This window comes from Carcharhinus amblyrhynchos, chromosome 19, assembly GCF_965287045.1.
Source record: "Carcharhinus amblyrhynchos chromosome 19, sCarAmb.v2.hapA, whole genome shotgun sequence".
Lineage (NCBI taxonomy): Eukaryota > Metazoa > Chordata > Chondrichthyes > Carcharhiniformes > Carcharhinidae > Carcharhinus > Carcharhinus amblyrhynchos.
The window spans coordinates 9,734,355-9,750,260 of record NC_137342.1 but is presented as its reverse complement, the minus strand read 5'-3'; the positions used below and the strand labels follow the sequence as shown (position 1 = coordinate 9,750,260).

The 15,906-nt window shown below is 48.7% G+C and overlaps 1 protein-coding gene across 7 annotated transcripts in view; it reads left to right on the top strand.

Moving 5' to 3' along the window:
• The first annotated feature begins 7,228 nt into the window (after nt 1-7,228).
• Nucleotides 7,229-15,906, top strand: part of plekha5 (pleckstrin homology domain containing, family A member 5) — a 322,519-nt gene continuing 313,841 nt past the window's right edge. For all 7 annotated transcript variants that reach the window (XM_080207236.1, XM_080207229.1, XM_080207228.1 and 4 more), the window contains exons 1-3: nt 7,229-7,336; nt 7,454-7,530; nt 10,139-10,196. In XM_080207236.1, the coding sequence (XP_080063362.1) occupies nt 7,251-7,336; nt 7,454-7,530; nt 10,139-10,196 (221 nt within the window). In that variant the 5' untranslated portion in view covers nt 7,229-7,250. The remainder of the gene's footprint in view (nt 7,337-7,453; nt 7,531-10,138; nt 10,197-15,906) is intronic.

The following is a 15,906-nucleotide window of genomic DNA, read 5'->3' as shown; positions in this document are numbered from 1 at the left end:
CATGGTTTTGTAGCAGGTAGGTCGTGCCTTACTAACCTTATTGAGTTCTTTGAGAAAGTGACCAAAGAGGTGGATAGGGGTAAGGCAGTTGACGTGGTATATATGGATTTTAGTAAGGCGTTTGATAAGGTTCACCATGGTGGGCTTCTGCAGAAAATGCAGATGTATGGGATTGGGGGTAATCTAGGTACTTGGATCAGGAATTGGCTGGCAGATAGGAGACAGAGGGTGGTGGTTGATGGTGAATATTCGTCATGGAGTTCGGTTACGAGCGGTGTGCCTCAGGGATCTGTTTAGGGGCCACTGCTGTTTGTAATTTTTATTAATGATCTGGATGAGGGTATAGTTGGGTGGATTAGTAAGTTTGCTGATGACACCAAAGTCGGTGGTGTGGTAGATTGTGAGGAAGGGTGTCATAGTTTGCAGGGTGACTTAGACAGGTTGCGGAGCTGGGCCGAGAGGTGGCGGATGCAGTTTAATGTGGAGAAGTGTGAGGTAATTCATTTCGGTAGGAGTAACAGATGTGTTCAGTATAGGGCTAACGGGAGGACTTTGAATAGTGTGGAGGAGCAGAGGGATCTAGGTGTATGTGTACATAGATCCCTGAAGGTTGGGAATCAAGTAGATAAGGTAGTTAAGAAGGCATACGGTGTCTTGGCGTTTATTGGTAGGGGGATTGAATTTAGGAGTCGCAGCGTCATGTTGCAACTGTACACAACTCTGGTGCGGCCGCACTTGGAGTACTGTGTGCAGTTCTGGTCCCCACATTACAGGAAGGACGTTGAGGCTTTGGAGAGGGTGCAGAGGAGGTTTACCAGGATGTTGCCTGGTATGGAGGGGAGGTCATATGAGGAGAGACTGAGGGATTTGGGGTTGTTTTCGCTGGAAAGAAGGAGGCTAAGAGGGGATCTTATTGAAACATATAAGATGATTAGAGGTTTAGATAGGGTGGATAGTGATAGCCTTTTTCCTCGGATGGAGAATGCTAGCACGAGGGGGCACGGCTTTAAATTAAGGGGTGGTAGTTATAGGACAGATGTCAGGGGTAGGTTCTTTACCCAGAGGGTGGTGAGGGATTGGAATGCCCTGCCTGCTACAGTTGTAAATGCGCCTAGTTTGGGGGCGTTTAAGAGATCTATGGATAGGTTTATGGACGAAAAGGGATTGGTTTAGATTAGTGGGTCAGTGTTTTTTTTTAAAAAGACTGGTCGGCGCAACATCGTGGGCTGAAGGGCCTGTTCTGCGCTGTAATGTTCTATGTTCTATATGCTGCCATTCTCTTGGTTTGACTGGTTGTGAGTACAGAGGGGGCGTTTAAATGCAGCTCCCCCTTGTTAACCATGCACAACTGCAAGCCTGTTGCATACCTGGAGACTCCATGCTGGTGTGTATCACGTGGCAATTCAGTAAGTGTGGGACGATGGCAATCTGATCTGTATCACACCTGATTTCTTGTCCAAAATGACACTTAGTCAATTTTTTGGAAAAATTCTGCCTCACATCCATATTGATTCAATAGAACTCTATAAGAGTCCATACCCTCTAACATTTCTTCATAGCTCTGGTGCACAAACTTGGACTCAAGGAAGGAACAGTTCTAATGTTGCTATAAAACTTGAATCCGAAGTAAAGATTTTGTCAATGAAATAACATTGTCAGTTGTGGAAGCATTTTTTACGATTATGCTCAAATTATAACAGATAGATTTCAAGGAAATAAACAGATTATTCCTCACATAATATTGAGCACAAGAAGAAACAGCTGCTAAGAACACGTTAATATTCTTTGACTATAAACAATTAACGAGGCCAAAAAAATGTATTTATATTCCTATGCCCTTTTTATTACACCAAGACAATCAAACAATGGGCATTCTTTCAATAAGCATAGAATTAACAAGTGGAGAAGTTACATTAAACCTGCCATATTACAAAAGGGATATGGAGGCACTGGAGAGGAGACAGAGAAGATTTTTTAAAGATGGTACCAGAAATGTGTGGGAGTACATATCAAGAAAGGATTGACAGTTTTGTACTCTTTTCCCTTTTGGAAAGGAAAGTGGAGAGTGAGCTAATAGAGGTCTTTAAATTATGCAAGCTTTTGATAGTGATGATACAGAGATAATATTTCCTCTTCTGGTGGAGAACATAGCTAGAAGCCATCAATACAGGATAGTCACCCATTGGCCACACTAAATTCTCCCTTAGTGTATCCAAACAGGCGCTGACTTGTGGCGACCAGGGAATTTTCACATTAACTTCATTGCAATGTTAACGTAAGCCTACCTGTAACACTAATAAACTTTAAATCCAATTAATTCAGAAGATACCTCTTCAAGAGGAATGGCCAGAGTGTAGAACTTATTGCCAGAAGGTGCAGTTGAAATGAAAAATGCGGCCGTATTTAAGGAGAACTAAAACAAGCATATGGGGGAGAAGAGATTAGAGGGTTACAATGATTGATTTAGAAGAGGAAACATTTGGAGGAGGCTCAAGTGGAGCGTAAACACTGGATTGGGCTGAATGACCTGTTTGTGCTGGATATTCCACGTAATCCTATGTAGCTTTATGTCACAATTCTGTTGAAATCTTTGTTAATAGAAATTCTGCATTTTAAAAAAAGTACTGTTGCAATAAAGATAATAATTTGGTTGCAAATGCTACTAATACAGTTCAATTACTTGTTTTCCATGGCTGCACTTCTTGTACTCTGTGCAATGTATTGGGAGCTCTGATGCAGTCATCTAGCTGTTTCACCCTGAGAATGCCTCTCTAATTCAAGTATTATATTGTTTACCTTTTTGGGTGGAGTACATTGGGCCATGTCACTCCACAGTGTTTACTTGTACGTTCCCCTGGGCAGTATGATGCATTGGGTGCACTGAGGGATGCCTTCAGTCAAATGTGTCATTAACCAGTAAATTGCCCTTAACTGTTTCAAGTCAGGTTGAAGGACGGACCTGAAGGATCGTTCTCCTTCTCTCCCTTACCTGGTGTGTCAAGTGTTCTGTGACATCTATGAAAGGCACTCCAATGTTTGTTTGCAGGTTTCCCATTAGGGTTGGCTTCAAAGAGATAGATTTTTCAGCTGATGCTGTAACACGTATATTGGAGGGGTGGGGAAAGGGGATAACATGTTACAATTGTGTTAATTAGTCTGTATTATCTAACAGTGAAGTACAGCAAGTGCAAGGTGGAGCTTAGGAGAGCAAAGAGAAAATAAGAACGTTCTGGCTGATAAAAGTAGGGAAAATGTCATGATCTTCTATAAATATATCAATGGAAAGAGGATAACAAAGGAAAGAACAGAGTCCATTAGGGACCAAGAATGCAATCTGTGGGTGGAGCCAGAAGGGCATTGTGGAGTGTTGAATGAACACTTCACATCTGTCTTCACCCAAGAGAATGAGGATGAAGTTTTGGAATTTAGGGAGAGGAACCGTGTGGTTCTTGGGAAAATTGACAGAAAAGAACAAGGGATTGGATATGTTGGCAGGTTTAAAAGTGGACCTCCAGTGCCAGATGATTTGAGTCTCGGGCTGCTGTGGGAAGCAAGCGAAGGGATTGCAGGGGCTCTGACCCAAATTTTTAATTCCTCTCTGGTCACAGGGGAAATGCCAGAGGACTGAAGAACACCTAATGTGGTTCTGCTGTTTATGAAGGTTGTGGAATAAGCCAGGGCACTACAGACCAGTGAGTCTCACATCAGTGGAAGGGTAACTATTGGGGAACATACTGAAGAAGAGCATCTATCTCCACTTGAAGAGGCAAGGCTTGATCAGGGATATTCAGCATGACTTTGTCAGGGGGAGGTCTTGCCTAACAAATTTGATTGAATATTTTGAGGAGGTGTCCAGATGTGGTGGATCTGGATAGTGCAGTTAATGGAGTTTATATGAATTTCAGCAAAGCCTTTGACAAGGTCCCACATAGGGGACTTATAAAGAGGGCAAATGCACATGATTCAGGTTAATTTGATAAAGTGGATTCAAAATTAGCTCAGTTGTAGGAGAGAATGAAGACTGCTTTAGTGACCTGAAGCCATTGTCCAGTGGTGTACCACAGGGTTTTGTGCTGTGTTCCCTTTTATTAATACTTTATATAAACAACATAGATGATTTTGTGTGGGGGGGGTAAGATTAATAAGTTTGCAGATGACAAAAAGATTGACAGGGTGGTTAACAGTGAGATTGAGTGTCTTGGGCTACAAGAAAATATAGACAGGATGATCAAATAGGCAGATAAGTGGCAGATGGAATTTAACACTGAAACATGTGAGGTGATACACTTTGGAAGGAGTAATTTGACAAGGAGATAATGAATGGCACAACACGAGGAAGTTTTGTGAAACAAAGGAACCTTGGCCTGTTTGTTCACAGATCTCTGAAGGTAGATGGCATGTTAGTTACATGGTGAAAAGGCATATAGAAAATTTGCCTTTATCAATTAAGGCACAGATTACAAAAGCAGGGAAGTCATATTGGAGTCATATAGAACTTAGATGATGTCACATATAGAGTACTTGTTCAGTTCTGGTCACCACATTATAGGGAAGGTGTGATTGCATTGGATGGGATGCAGAGGAGATTCACCGGGATGCTACCTGGGATGGAACATTTAAGAGAGGTTGGATAGACTTGGGTTGTTTGCATTGAAGTAGAGAAGGCTGAGGGGTGATCAGATAGAGGTGTGCGACGCTATGACGGAATGAATAAGGAGTTCCACGTAGTTGAAGGGTCAGTCTTGAGGGGACATGGGTTCAAGGTAAGGGACAGGAGGTTGGGGGGGGTGGTGAAGAAAACATTTTTACCCATAAGGTTATGACAGTCTGGAACGCGCTGCCTGGGAGAGTGGTGGAGGCAGATTGAGGACTTGGCACATCATAATATTCAAGGCTATGCTGGTAAATGGGATTAGGTAGGAGGTCAGGTGTTTCTCACATGTTGGTACAGACTCGAAGGGCTGAAGAGCCTTTTCTGCACTGTATGATTCTATGAATATATTGGATATTTAGCATTCCAGATGGAATCAGAATTTGCTTTACCAGCAAGGCATGTTTGAGCAGTATAATAAAATGGACATGTACACACCATGTAGATTGTAAGCAAGAACAAATGTTTATTTTGCCAAGCATGTTTGTTTTGTCCATACCAAATATAACCAGACACAATTCCCTCCATTTTACACTGTATCATGTGTCTGAGTTGGCAAAACTCACATTTATTGACAATTTATATTGATTAGATGAATGATGTAAAGGTTTTTGCTTTCAATCTTTTTTGTGCACTTACTTCTCTGCTCCCTTGAACCTGTTGTAGAAAAAGAACCTCCTACAACTGCTACCTATTTGATGGCAACGTGCCTTGTGTGTGCTTAGCTGCAGGTTTTCTTGTGGCTGTTGAGTGGAAGACAGGCTAGAATCTCTCTAGTTCTGAACAGCTTTGCAGTACACCGGGCATATTGTGATTTTAGAAGCTTGCATTCATTTCATCCCACGTGTATTCACAATGGGTAAAATTTACCCATTGGGAAGGTGACACAATCTTTCAGATTGCGTACAGCAATTTGACACCTGTAGGTAATTTTGCTGCAGGGATCCATCCCCCTGGTGGGTGAGGTATGGGTATGCCAATTTAGGAGAGTCCCTGCATATAGCTGAGTTCACAGTGGGCTGGTCACCCACATGAAATGCTCTTTCCTAAGGCTGAAAGCACTGTTGTCTGGAATGACTGAAAGGGTGTGGTTCTTCATATGCAGATACTCTGCTTAAGGCCAGCTGCCCAGTGGGCTGGTGGTCTACGTAGAGTAAACATGGTCAACACTGGCTGGAGTTACCTGTGAGGAGTGTGACTTTCCACAGTGGGTAGTGCCTCTGCCCCTGAACCAGAAACTCTGGGTTCAACCTGGGATTTGATGGCCAAGGAAGGTGTGTTCATAACGCGGTCAAACAGGTTGAGTGTCAACAGGCAAATTCTTCCAAACATTCTCGTGGCTGGCAGTAAGAGTGGGAGAGATTCCTGGTCAGCCATGCGTGATGTGGAGTGGCGCCCTGCTAGCTATAAGCCTCTTGTGACAAACTAGCAATATGTTCCAGGAATAACTAGCTATGGAAACAGATGAAAGTCTGCCTTGGTGTACCACTAGATGGGGATGGGAATTGGAAATTGGAGTCCCTCTCCCTGAAGCTGGCTGTCTCTGGGCTGGAGCTACCTGTGGGGAGATCCCCTTCCCTGTCTCTGGGCTGAAGCTACCCGTGGAGAGATCTCCCTCCCTATGTCTGGGCTGGAGTTACCTGTTGGCAGTGCCCTCTTGTCACAGGAGTTACCTGTGGTGAGATTTCCCTCCCTATCTCTGGGCTGAAGTTACTTGTGGGGAGGCTCCTTCTCTGAGGCTAAGCTGGGGTTACTGGAGGGAGTGCTCCCTGTCTCTGGACGAATTACCTGTATGGAGTGGTTCCTGTTTCAGGGTGGGAGTTACCTGCAGATAGTGCTCCCTGTCTCTGGGTGGGAGTTACCCACGGGGAGAGCTCGCTGTCTCTGGGCTGGAGTTACCCGTGGGGAGAGCTCACTGTTTCTGGGCTGGAGTTACCCGTGGGGAGAGCTCACTGTCTCTGGGCGGGAGTTACCCGTGGGGAGAGCTCACTGTCTCTGGGCGGGAGTTACCCGTGGGGAGAGCTCACTGTCTCTGGGCGGGAGTTACCCGTGGGGAGAGCTCACTGTCTCTGGGCTGGAGTTACCCGTGGGGAGAGCTCACTGTCTCTGGGCTGGAGTTACCCGTGGGGAGAGCTCACTCCTTGTCTTTGAGCTGGACTTACCTGTGGGGCGTGCTCCCTGTCTCTGAGCTGGAGTTTTCTGCAGAGAGTGCTCCCAGTCGCTGGGTTGGACTTACCTGTGGGGAGTGTCCCTTGTTTCTGGGCTGAGGTTACCTGTGCGGAAAGCTCCCTGTCTCGGAGTCGGAGTTACCTGCGGGGAGGCAGGTCCCGCCCCCTGGTTGCCCAATCCGCCGTTGTCGTGGCAACGCGGTGGGACAATGTCCGGTGGGCGGTCACCCGGGGGTTGGCGCGTGCGCGGTCTCGAGGCCGTGCCCTCCTCCCGTGCGCTCGTCCGCTACCTGTGCCGCGAGGAGGCGCGTGCCCGCCGGTAGAGGGAGAGCGCGCGCGGGGATTCTCCTACCCGCCGCCTCCCCGCCCCCCCCCCACCGCCACCCGACCAACCCCCCGCTCCCTCCCGTCCCCGCCTCCCGCTTGCAGACATGGCGGATTACAGGTCCGAGTGGCTCCGGCTGCCCGGCTCCTGGTCGCACGGGGTGACCCGGGACGGACGCGTCTTCTTCATCGAGTGAGTGTCCGAGGCTGGGGATCAGCGGGGGGACCCCGCGGGCGGGCGGACGGACGGACGGACAACAACCCTTCAGTAAATCCTCTCACACACCCTCTGCTCTCTCTCTCCCCACAGTGAGGAAGCGCACACAACAACCTGGTTACATCCAGCCACTGGCGAGGCCGTCATCAGCGGACACCGCAAAACGGCAGGTGGGCAGGGGGCCGGGACTGAGGGGGGGGGGGAGTGAGGGACTGAGGAGGGGGGAGGGAGTGAGGGACTGAGGAGGGGGGAGGGAGTGAGGGACTGAGGAGGGGGGAGGGACTGAGGGGGGGAGGGAGTGAGGGACTGAGGAGTGAGGGACTGAGGAGGGGGGAGGGAGTGAGGGACTGAGGAGTGAGGGACTGAGGAGGGGGGAGGGAGTGAGGGACTGAGGAGGGGGGGAGGGAGTGAGGGACTGGGGAGGGGGGGAGGAGGGAGTGAGGGACTGGGGAGGGGGGGAGGAGGGAGTGAGGGACTGGGGAGGGGGGGAGGAGGGAGTGAGGGACTGGGGAGGGGGGGAGGAGGGAGTGAGGGACTGGGGAGGGGGGGAGGAGGGAGTGAGGGACTGGGGAGGGGGGGAGGAGGGAGTGAGGGACTGGGGAGGGGGGGAGGAGGGAGTGAGGGACTGGGGAGGGGGGGAGGAGGGAGTGAGGGACTGGGGAGGGGGGGAGGAGGGAGTGAGGGACTGGGGAGGGGGGGAGGAGGGAGTGAGGGACTGGGGAGGGGGGGAGGAGGGAGTGAGGGACTGGGGAGGGGGGGAGGAGGGAGTGAGGGACTGGGGAGGGGGGGAGGAGGGAGTGAGGGACTGGGGAGGGGGGGAGGAGGGAGTGAGGGACTGGGGAGGGGGGGAGGAGGGAGTGAGGGACTGGGGAGGGGGGGAGGAGGGAGTGAGGGACTGGGGAGGGGGGGAGACCGGGAGTGAGGGACTGGGGAGGGGGGGAGACCGGGAGTGAGGGTCTGGCGGGGGGGGGGGGGGGGGGAGAGAGACCGGGAGTGAGGGTCTGGCGGGGGGGGGGGGGGGGGGGGAGAGAGACCGGGAGTGAGGGTCCGGGGGGGGGGGGGGGGGGAGAGAGACCGGGAGTGAGGGTCCGGGGGGGGGGGGGGGGGAGAGAGACCGGGAGTGAGGGTCCGGGGGGGGGGGGGGGGAGAGAGACCGGGAGTGAGGGTCCGGGGGGGGGGGGGGAAGAGAGACCGGGAGTGAGGGTCCGGGGGTGGGGGGGGGAAGACCGGGAGTGAGGGTCTGGGGGGGGGGGCGGGGGGAGAGACCGGGAGTGAGGGTCTGGGGGGGGGGGCGGGGGGAGAGACCGGGAGTGAGGGTCTGGGGGGGGGGGGCGGGGGGAGAGACCGGGAGTGAGGGTCTGGGGGGGGGGCGGGGGGAGAGACCGGGAGTGAGGGTCTGGGGGGGGGGCGGGGGGAGAGACCGGGAGTGAGGGTCTGGGGGGGGGGGAGGAGGAGGGGACCGGGAGTTTGGGGGGGAGGGGGCCGGGAGTGAGGGGGTGGGGGGGAGGGGGAGGCGTCCGGGAGTGAGGGACTGAGGAGGGGGGGAGGGGAAGGCGTCCGGGAGTGAGGGACTGAGGAGGGGGGGAGGGAGTGAGGGACTGAGGAGGGGGGGAGGGAGTGAGGGACTGAGGAGGGGGGGAGGGAGTGAGGGACTGAGGAGGGGGGGAGGGAGTGAGGGACTGAGGAGGGGGGGAGGGAGTGAGGGACTGAGGAGGGGGGGAGGGAGTGAGGGACTGAGGAGGGGGGGAGGGAGTGAGGGACTGAGGAGGGGGGGAGGGAGTGAGGGACTGAGGAGGGGGGGAGGGAGTGAGGGACTGAGGAGGGAGTGAGGGAGTGAGGAGTGGGGAGTGGGGGGTGAGGGAGTGGGGGGTGAGGGAGTGGGGGGTGAGGGAGTGGGGGGTGAGGGAGTGGGGGGTGAGGGAGTGAGGAGTGGGGGGTGAGGGAGTGAGGAGTGGGGGGTGAGGGAGTGAGGAGTGGGGGGTGAGGGAGTGAGGAGTGGGGGGTGAGGGAGTGAGGGACGGGGGAGGGGGAGGCGTCCGGGAGTGAGGGTCTGAGGGGGGGAGGGGGCCGGGGGGAGGGGGAGGAGGCTGGGAATAAGTTTATGGGAGGGGGAAGAGAGCGAGGATCTGGGGATAGGGGAAGGGAAAGGGGAGGGGAAACGGAATGAGGGTGTGATTTTGAGTGGAGGGGGCTTCCTATTGGGGAGAGGGTGTGGGAGTGGGGTCTTGAGGGGAGGAAGGGGAATCCAAGGGGAATGAGAGATGGTCTAAGAAGTGGAGTGATCTGAGGGTGGGGCCTCTGAGGAGAGGGGTTGGAGGGAAGGGTCTGCGGAGTTGGGGGGGGGGGGGGTTGAGGGTTGGGGAGGACTTTGCATTCCCAGCCAGGACGAGGGGACCTGCGACACACACCCTCCCTCCTTAATGAATGGGGAGGTGGGAGATTCGGGTTATTCGCCGTTCCCCAGCCCCTGGGATCGTTGTGAATGCTAATGGGAAGATATTATTTATTGGGGAGGATGTTGGTGTTGTCGCCAGTCGGAGCGGATTGTCCTTCCCCGAAATCCGGGCTGTAAAATGTTGATTTCTATGTCACTGCTGTGGATTACAGAATGCCCTCTCCTCAATGTCGCCCACACTGAGATTCCCAATCCCACTGCCCCCCCCCCCCCCCGACTTCGGGACAATTTGGCGTGGGAGAGATCCCCAAGGGAGAGGGCGGACAGACAGCCTGGGAACGTTCAGGGTTTAATCCTCCGCCTGCTTTTCACCCCCTCGCTAGATCTTCCAACCGGCTGGGAGGAAGGATACACCTTCGAAGGGGCGAGATACTACATTAAGTGAGTACAGGAAGGAGTATGTTTTTGAAATGTGTGACTGATCCCTGCAATCGCTGATAGCTCACTCCTGCAGTACGTGAGCGAGTGAAGCAGGCTGCTTTCTAACTGGATACAAGTTTTGCTGTCTACTTGTGTATTTTTTAATATATAAATTGATAAAACCTGGTTGAAGTTGCTCAACGTGGATTGCACGTTTTGAGGTGGGCGTGTTTCTTCAGTTTGATTTCAACATCAGGTCCAGAGGCGCTTTCATTCAAAACTGACGCTGAAACGTCATTCTAATTTTGAAAGTCCACCAGCTGGTTGTCTTCAGCAAGCTTTTTTGTAGTTTGTTTACAAACGGTGACGTGTCGGATCGGATCATTCTGATAACACAGTGCAAAACTCCTTCCTGTCCACCCCATTCCTCTCTCCACCTAAATGGCATGAACTTCTACAGTCTGCTGGAAGTGATTTCAAAATAAAACTGATGACGAATGGTAGTGTCAGCCTTATTAGGCATCAACCTGTAATTTTAGCAAATATAAACAATGACTATTAACTCTGTACTTAGAATCAAGTCGTGACAACTTGCCCCTGAGTTGGCAAGCAAAATCGAAAAGATGTTTAAGCAATTTTTGTTCATGTTTTAAAGTTGAAATTGAGCTTACTAGGAATCGCAGCCAAGTTTGTGGCACGTGTGTTCATTGTCCCTTCAAGAGGCGTGTTACGTCAGTAAGTAGTAAAATACTCTGCATTTAACCGGTAGCAAACTGAAACATTATGCAGTGCAAGTGTTCTAATAATTCTGAAGTTAGATCTTAATAAAGCTGCCTGCATCATAATCTTATTATTTATGCAGCAGAAATCTCAAGGGAAAGAAATGTGGCTGTGTCATTTGTATTGATTTCCCGTCAGTGAAGTGTTTGGTTGTAGAAGTTATTCATGTTGAAACCTCAGTGAAAGTTTGTACAGTGTGCTTAAGATTTTGATTTGGAGGATACTCTTGACAGTGATTTGCTTTCTGCCTGAGATTACAAGAAGGTATTCACTTAATAGAAGAATAATCAGAAATGATTCTAAACCATCAGTTATTCCCATTATTATGCTACATTAAATCCACATTCTTGTATGGCTCAAGGTTGAACAATAAATAAAAATACGTGGAAGAAAATCGAGATCTTTAAAAGATGGATATTAAGAAGTAGGATTTAAATTCCATATGCAGACCATCGGACAAATGAAGCGGCACTTGAAATTGCAAAAGCAAAAAGATATCTAGAAAAGAAAATGACAGTATTTCAGCCATTTGATCAGAGCTGAAAAGCCACAGAGACCTCTTCTAGAGGACAAAGTGGAGGACAGTGGAAAGTGGGGTCAAACTAGGCATAGTTGAATGACAGGTGTCACAGAAGATGCAGTGAGTCAAAGTGGATGTGTGAGGATGTGCAAGATGGATGATCATAGATACCCTGCAGTGCAGAAAGAGGCCATTTGGCCCATCGAGTCTGCACTGGCCACAATCCCACTCGGGCCCAATCCCCATGTGGCTACATATTTATCCAGTAATCCCTTTAACTTATGCATCTCAGGACAATAAGGGGCAATTTTAGCATGGCCAATCAACCTAACCCGCACACCTTTGGACTGAGAGAGGAAACTGGAGCACCCGGAGGAAACCCATGCAGGCACAAGGAAAATATGCAAACTCCACACAGACAATGACCCAAGCTGGGAATCGAACCCAGATCCCTGCAGCTGTGAAACAGCAGTGCTAACCACTGCTACCCATGGATACTAACGTAATTGAAGTGGAGTGTGATATACCACGACAGCAGGTCTCCTGTTAGGGATAACCGCAAGCAGAAGCAGAGATTCCTACCAGAGCTGGCAATATTGAAATATGTCTATTTAGAATACACAGTTCAGAATCGAAACGCAATTTTAAAGTTTAAAGGCTGTGCCGTTGAAATGCACAAGGCTAAAGACAAAAGTACACACCTTCGATAGTCTGATTTCTTTGGAGTCATTTGGTGTGTCACTTTAATTGTGGGAGACTGCCATTTCCCAGTTAGTAAAACAGCACACATTTCTGTTGGTGATATGTTAACAATTTGTAAATAGTAGCAACCACTAATGATAAACAATATTCAGATTGAAATCCTATTTGAAGGCAAAAAAATCTGTGCGTTATGACACTCTCACCTTTTGTAAACATTCGTGAAATTTAATTTCCGGTACATTGATCAGCTTCCTTCCTATTACTGTATGATATAAATAGTATTTAGGTTGCATATACAGCAAAATGGGTTTTGGTACAAAATTAAAATCCTATTTTAGCAGTAGAATCTCCACAGCGCAGAACGAGGCCATTAAAGGGCAATTTAGCATGGTTGGTCAACCTAACCTGTACATCTTTGGACTGTGGGAGCACCTGAAGGAAACCCGCCCGGACACGGGGTGAATATGCAAACTGCACATAGACAGTGACCCAAGCTGGGAATCGAACCTTGGAGCTGTGAGGCAGCATTGCTAACCACTGGGCCACCCAGTGCTTAAAAATGACAGTTTCGTTATTGGATAAATAGTTTTATCTGTTTCCTAAAAGTGATAGAGGCTGTGCTGAGTTAATGTGATTAATATAAGGGTAATCTTGAGAGTATGAAATACAAATATATTCATCAGGAAATAGGTCAGATGATTTGTTGATGCTTTACTTTATCTTGTGGAACTGCCGATAAAATCAAGTTAGCCATTGATTGTACGTTTATAAAGTAAATACAATCATAGAAATCCTACTGTTTAGAAGGAGGCCATTTGGCCCATCAAGTCTGCACTGACCACAGTCCCACCCAGACAATATTCCTGTAACTCCACACATTTATCCTGATGATGCCCCGACACTCGGGTCAATTTAGCATAGCCATTCAACCTAACCCACACGTCTTTGGAGTGTGGGAGCAAACTGGAGCATCCGGAGAAAACCCACGCAGATGTGGAGAGAATGTGTAGACTCGACACAGATGGTGACCCGAAGTTGGAATTGAAACTGGGTCCCAAGCGCTGTGAAGCAGCAGTGCTAACCGCTGCGCCACCGTGCTGTCCTTTGTTGCATTTATAGGATGTTCAAAATTAGGGATTCATGCTTTTTAATATTCTCAGGTTGACTGTTCCAAAAAGGATACTAATGTAATTGAAGTGGAATAATAAAGGATGAAATGGATGAGATGAGCGAAATGAAAACATAAGAAGGCTTCAGCTGAGATTGTAAGCTGGTATTTCATCCTGAATGAATGTTAGGAAGGGGATGATCACAAATACGGAAGCAATGGAAGGGGGTTTTCACAGTAACTTCATTGCAGCGTTAATGTAAGCCTACTTGTGACTAATATATAAACTTCAGTGGGGAAAGCAGGGAATAACAATGCTATGTGATGAAGCTATGCAGAAGATGTAGGTAGTCAGGTGGGAGAAACGGGAAATTCTGATGGACAGATACATTGGGGGAAAGGACTAAAGAAAGTGTGTTGAGTGATTGAAATTATGAAGACTTCCAACAACTGTGTCAAACAACTTGCTAATGTGTCTAATAAACCTAAATGTTTCATGATTCAAACCTACTGTGAAAAGGTTTATTTTTTAAATGCCTGTAATAACAGTGGCCTTGAATAATTAATACATTGCATGTGGATATTCTTTTCAATGGCAATAAAATTTCACAGCTGCATTTGGTTACTTTATTTTTTATAATATTTATGATTGCAGCATACTGTGCCATTGACTCAACGGCTTACAGGGTTTAATATGTATTAAAAATAATGGATACCCATAGAATGAAACAGGCCACTTTTTCTTGGCTATCGAGTGCCAAATAATCATAGAATCCCTACAGTACACAAGGAGGGCTTCAGCCCATCGAGTTTGTACCGACCACAGTCCCACCCAGACGCTATTTCTGTAGCCCCGCTCGTTTACCCTAAAACTCGGATCAATTTAGCATGGCCAGTCAACCTAACCGGCACATCTTCGGATTATGGGGGGATACCGGAGTACCGGAGCACCGGAGGAAACCCACGCAGACATGGGGAGAAAGTGCAAACTCCGCAGACAGTGATCTGAGGCCAGAATTAAACCTGGGTCCCTAGCACTGAGGCAGCAGTGCTAACTGCCACCCTTTATCACCTTTGATATTGAATTTTTCACAGCATTATGTTATACCTGTTAAATAATGATTTTGTTTTCATTGATATCTAATTTAATTGAATTTTGCGTAAATAATTGTGGTGAAACTATCTATGCTTGCTGTTATGGAGTAAATCGGGTGGTAACTTCCAGGGTATATACATGTGCAGATAAACACACATTCAGAAATTGTAGTCTGAATCACAGTGCTGCTCCATAGATTGTATTACAATAGTATTTCACTAATAGACCCGGTATTAAAATTAATATAAGAGCATGAAATTACGATACTTGCCCACATGTTGCTCACTGAATACCAGAAAATGTTAGGGTTGATACATTCATATATAAGTAAATTTTTATTAGTGTAATAATTATTGCCAAACAGCCTCCATTAAATTTCAAATTGTGGAATCTTATTCGTTCAGAATTTAATTAGTGCTGGAGATTTTAAAATATATTTTTTTCTGTCTCTCTCTTTATCTTTTAATTTTAATCCCATCTTTCCCTCTATTTTGCACTTGTGCACTTTTTAAATTCCTGGTTTGCACCTCCTGGTTTAGGCTCTGTGGACAAAATTCTTCAAAGAGCCCACTGGCATGATGACGTGGGGGGGGGTGCTAAATATGGTGGGAGGCCACGTAAGTGTGAATTTACAGCAGATCTTCCTTCTATGACCAGTTGGAAACCAGTGGGGGGGACACATCTCCATCAACGATGGTCACCTCAGCACTTCACTGTACCGCAAGCCCACAGATAACCTCACGAAGCTCCGCTTCTCCGGCTTCCACCCTAAACACATTAAAGAAGCCATCCCCTACAGACGAGCCCTCCTTATACACAGGATCTGCTCAGATGAGGAGGATCGTGACAGACACCTCCACACGCTGAAAGATGCCCTCATAAAAACAGGATATGGCGCTCAACTCATCGATCAACAGTTGCGACGCGCCACAGCAAAAAACCGCACCGACGGCCTCAGAAGACAAACACGGGACACAATGGACAGAGTACTCTTCGTCATCCAGTACTTCCCCGGAGCGGAGAAGCTACGACATCTTCTCCGGACTCTTCAGCACATCATTGATGAAGACAAACATCTCGCCAGGGTCATCCCCACACCCCCACTTCTTGCCTCCAAACAACCGCACAACCTCAAACAGACCATAGTTCGCAGCAAACTACCCTGCCTTCAGGAGGATGGTGACCGCAACACCACACAACCCTGCCACAGCAACCTCTGCAAGACATGCTGGATCATCGACATGGATGACATCATCTCACGTGAGAACACCATCCACCAGGTACACGGCACATACTCTTGCAACTTGGCCAACGTTGTCTACCTAATATGCTGCAGGAAAGGATGCCCCGAAGCATGGTACGTTGGGGAGACCATGCAGACGCTACGACAACGGATGAATGTACAATGCTTGACAATCACCAGGCAAGAGTGTTCCCTTCCTGTTGGGGAACACTTCAGCAGTCACGGGCGTTCGGTCTCTGATCTTCGGGTAGGCGTTCTCCAAAGCGGCCTTCACGACACTTG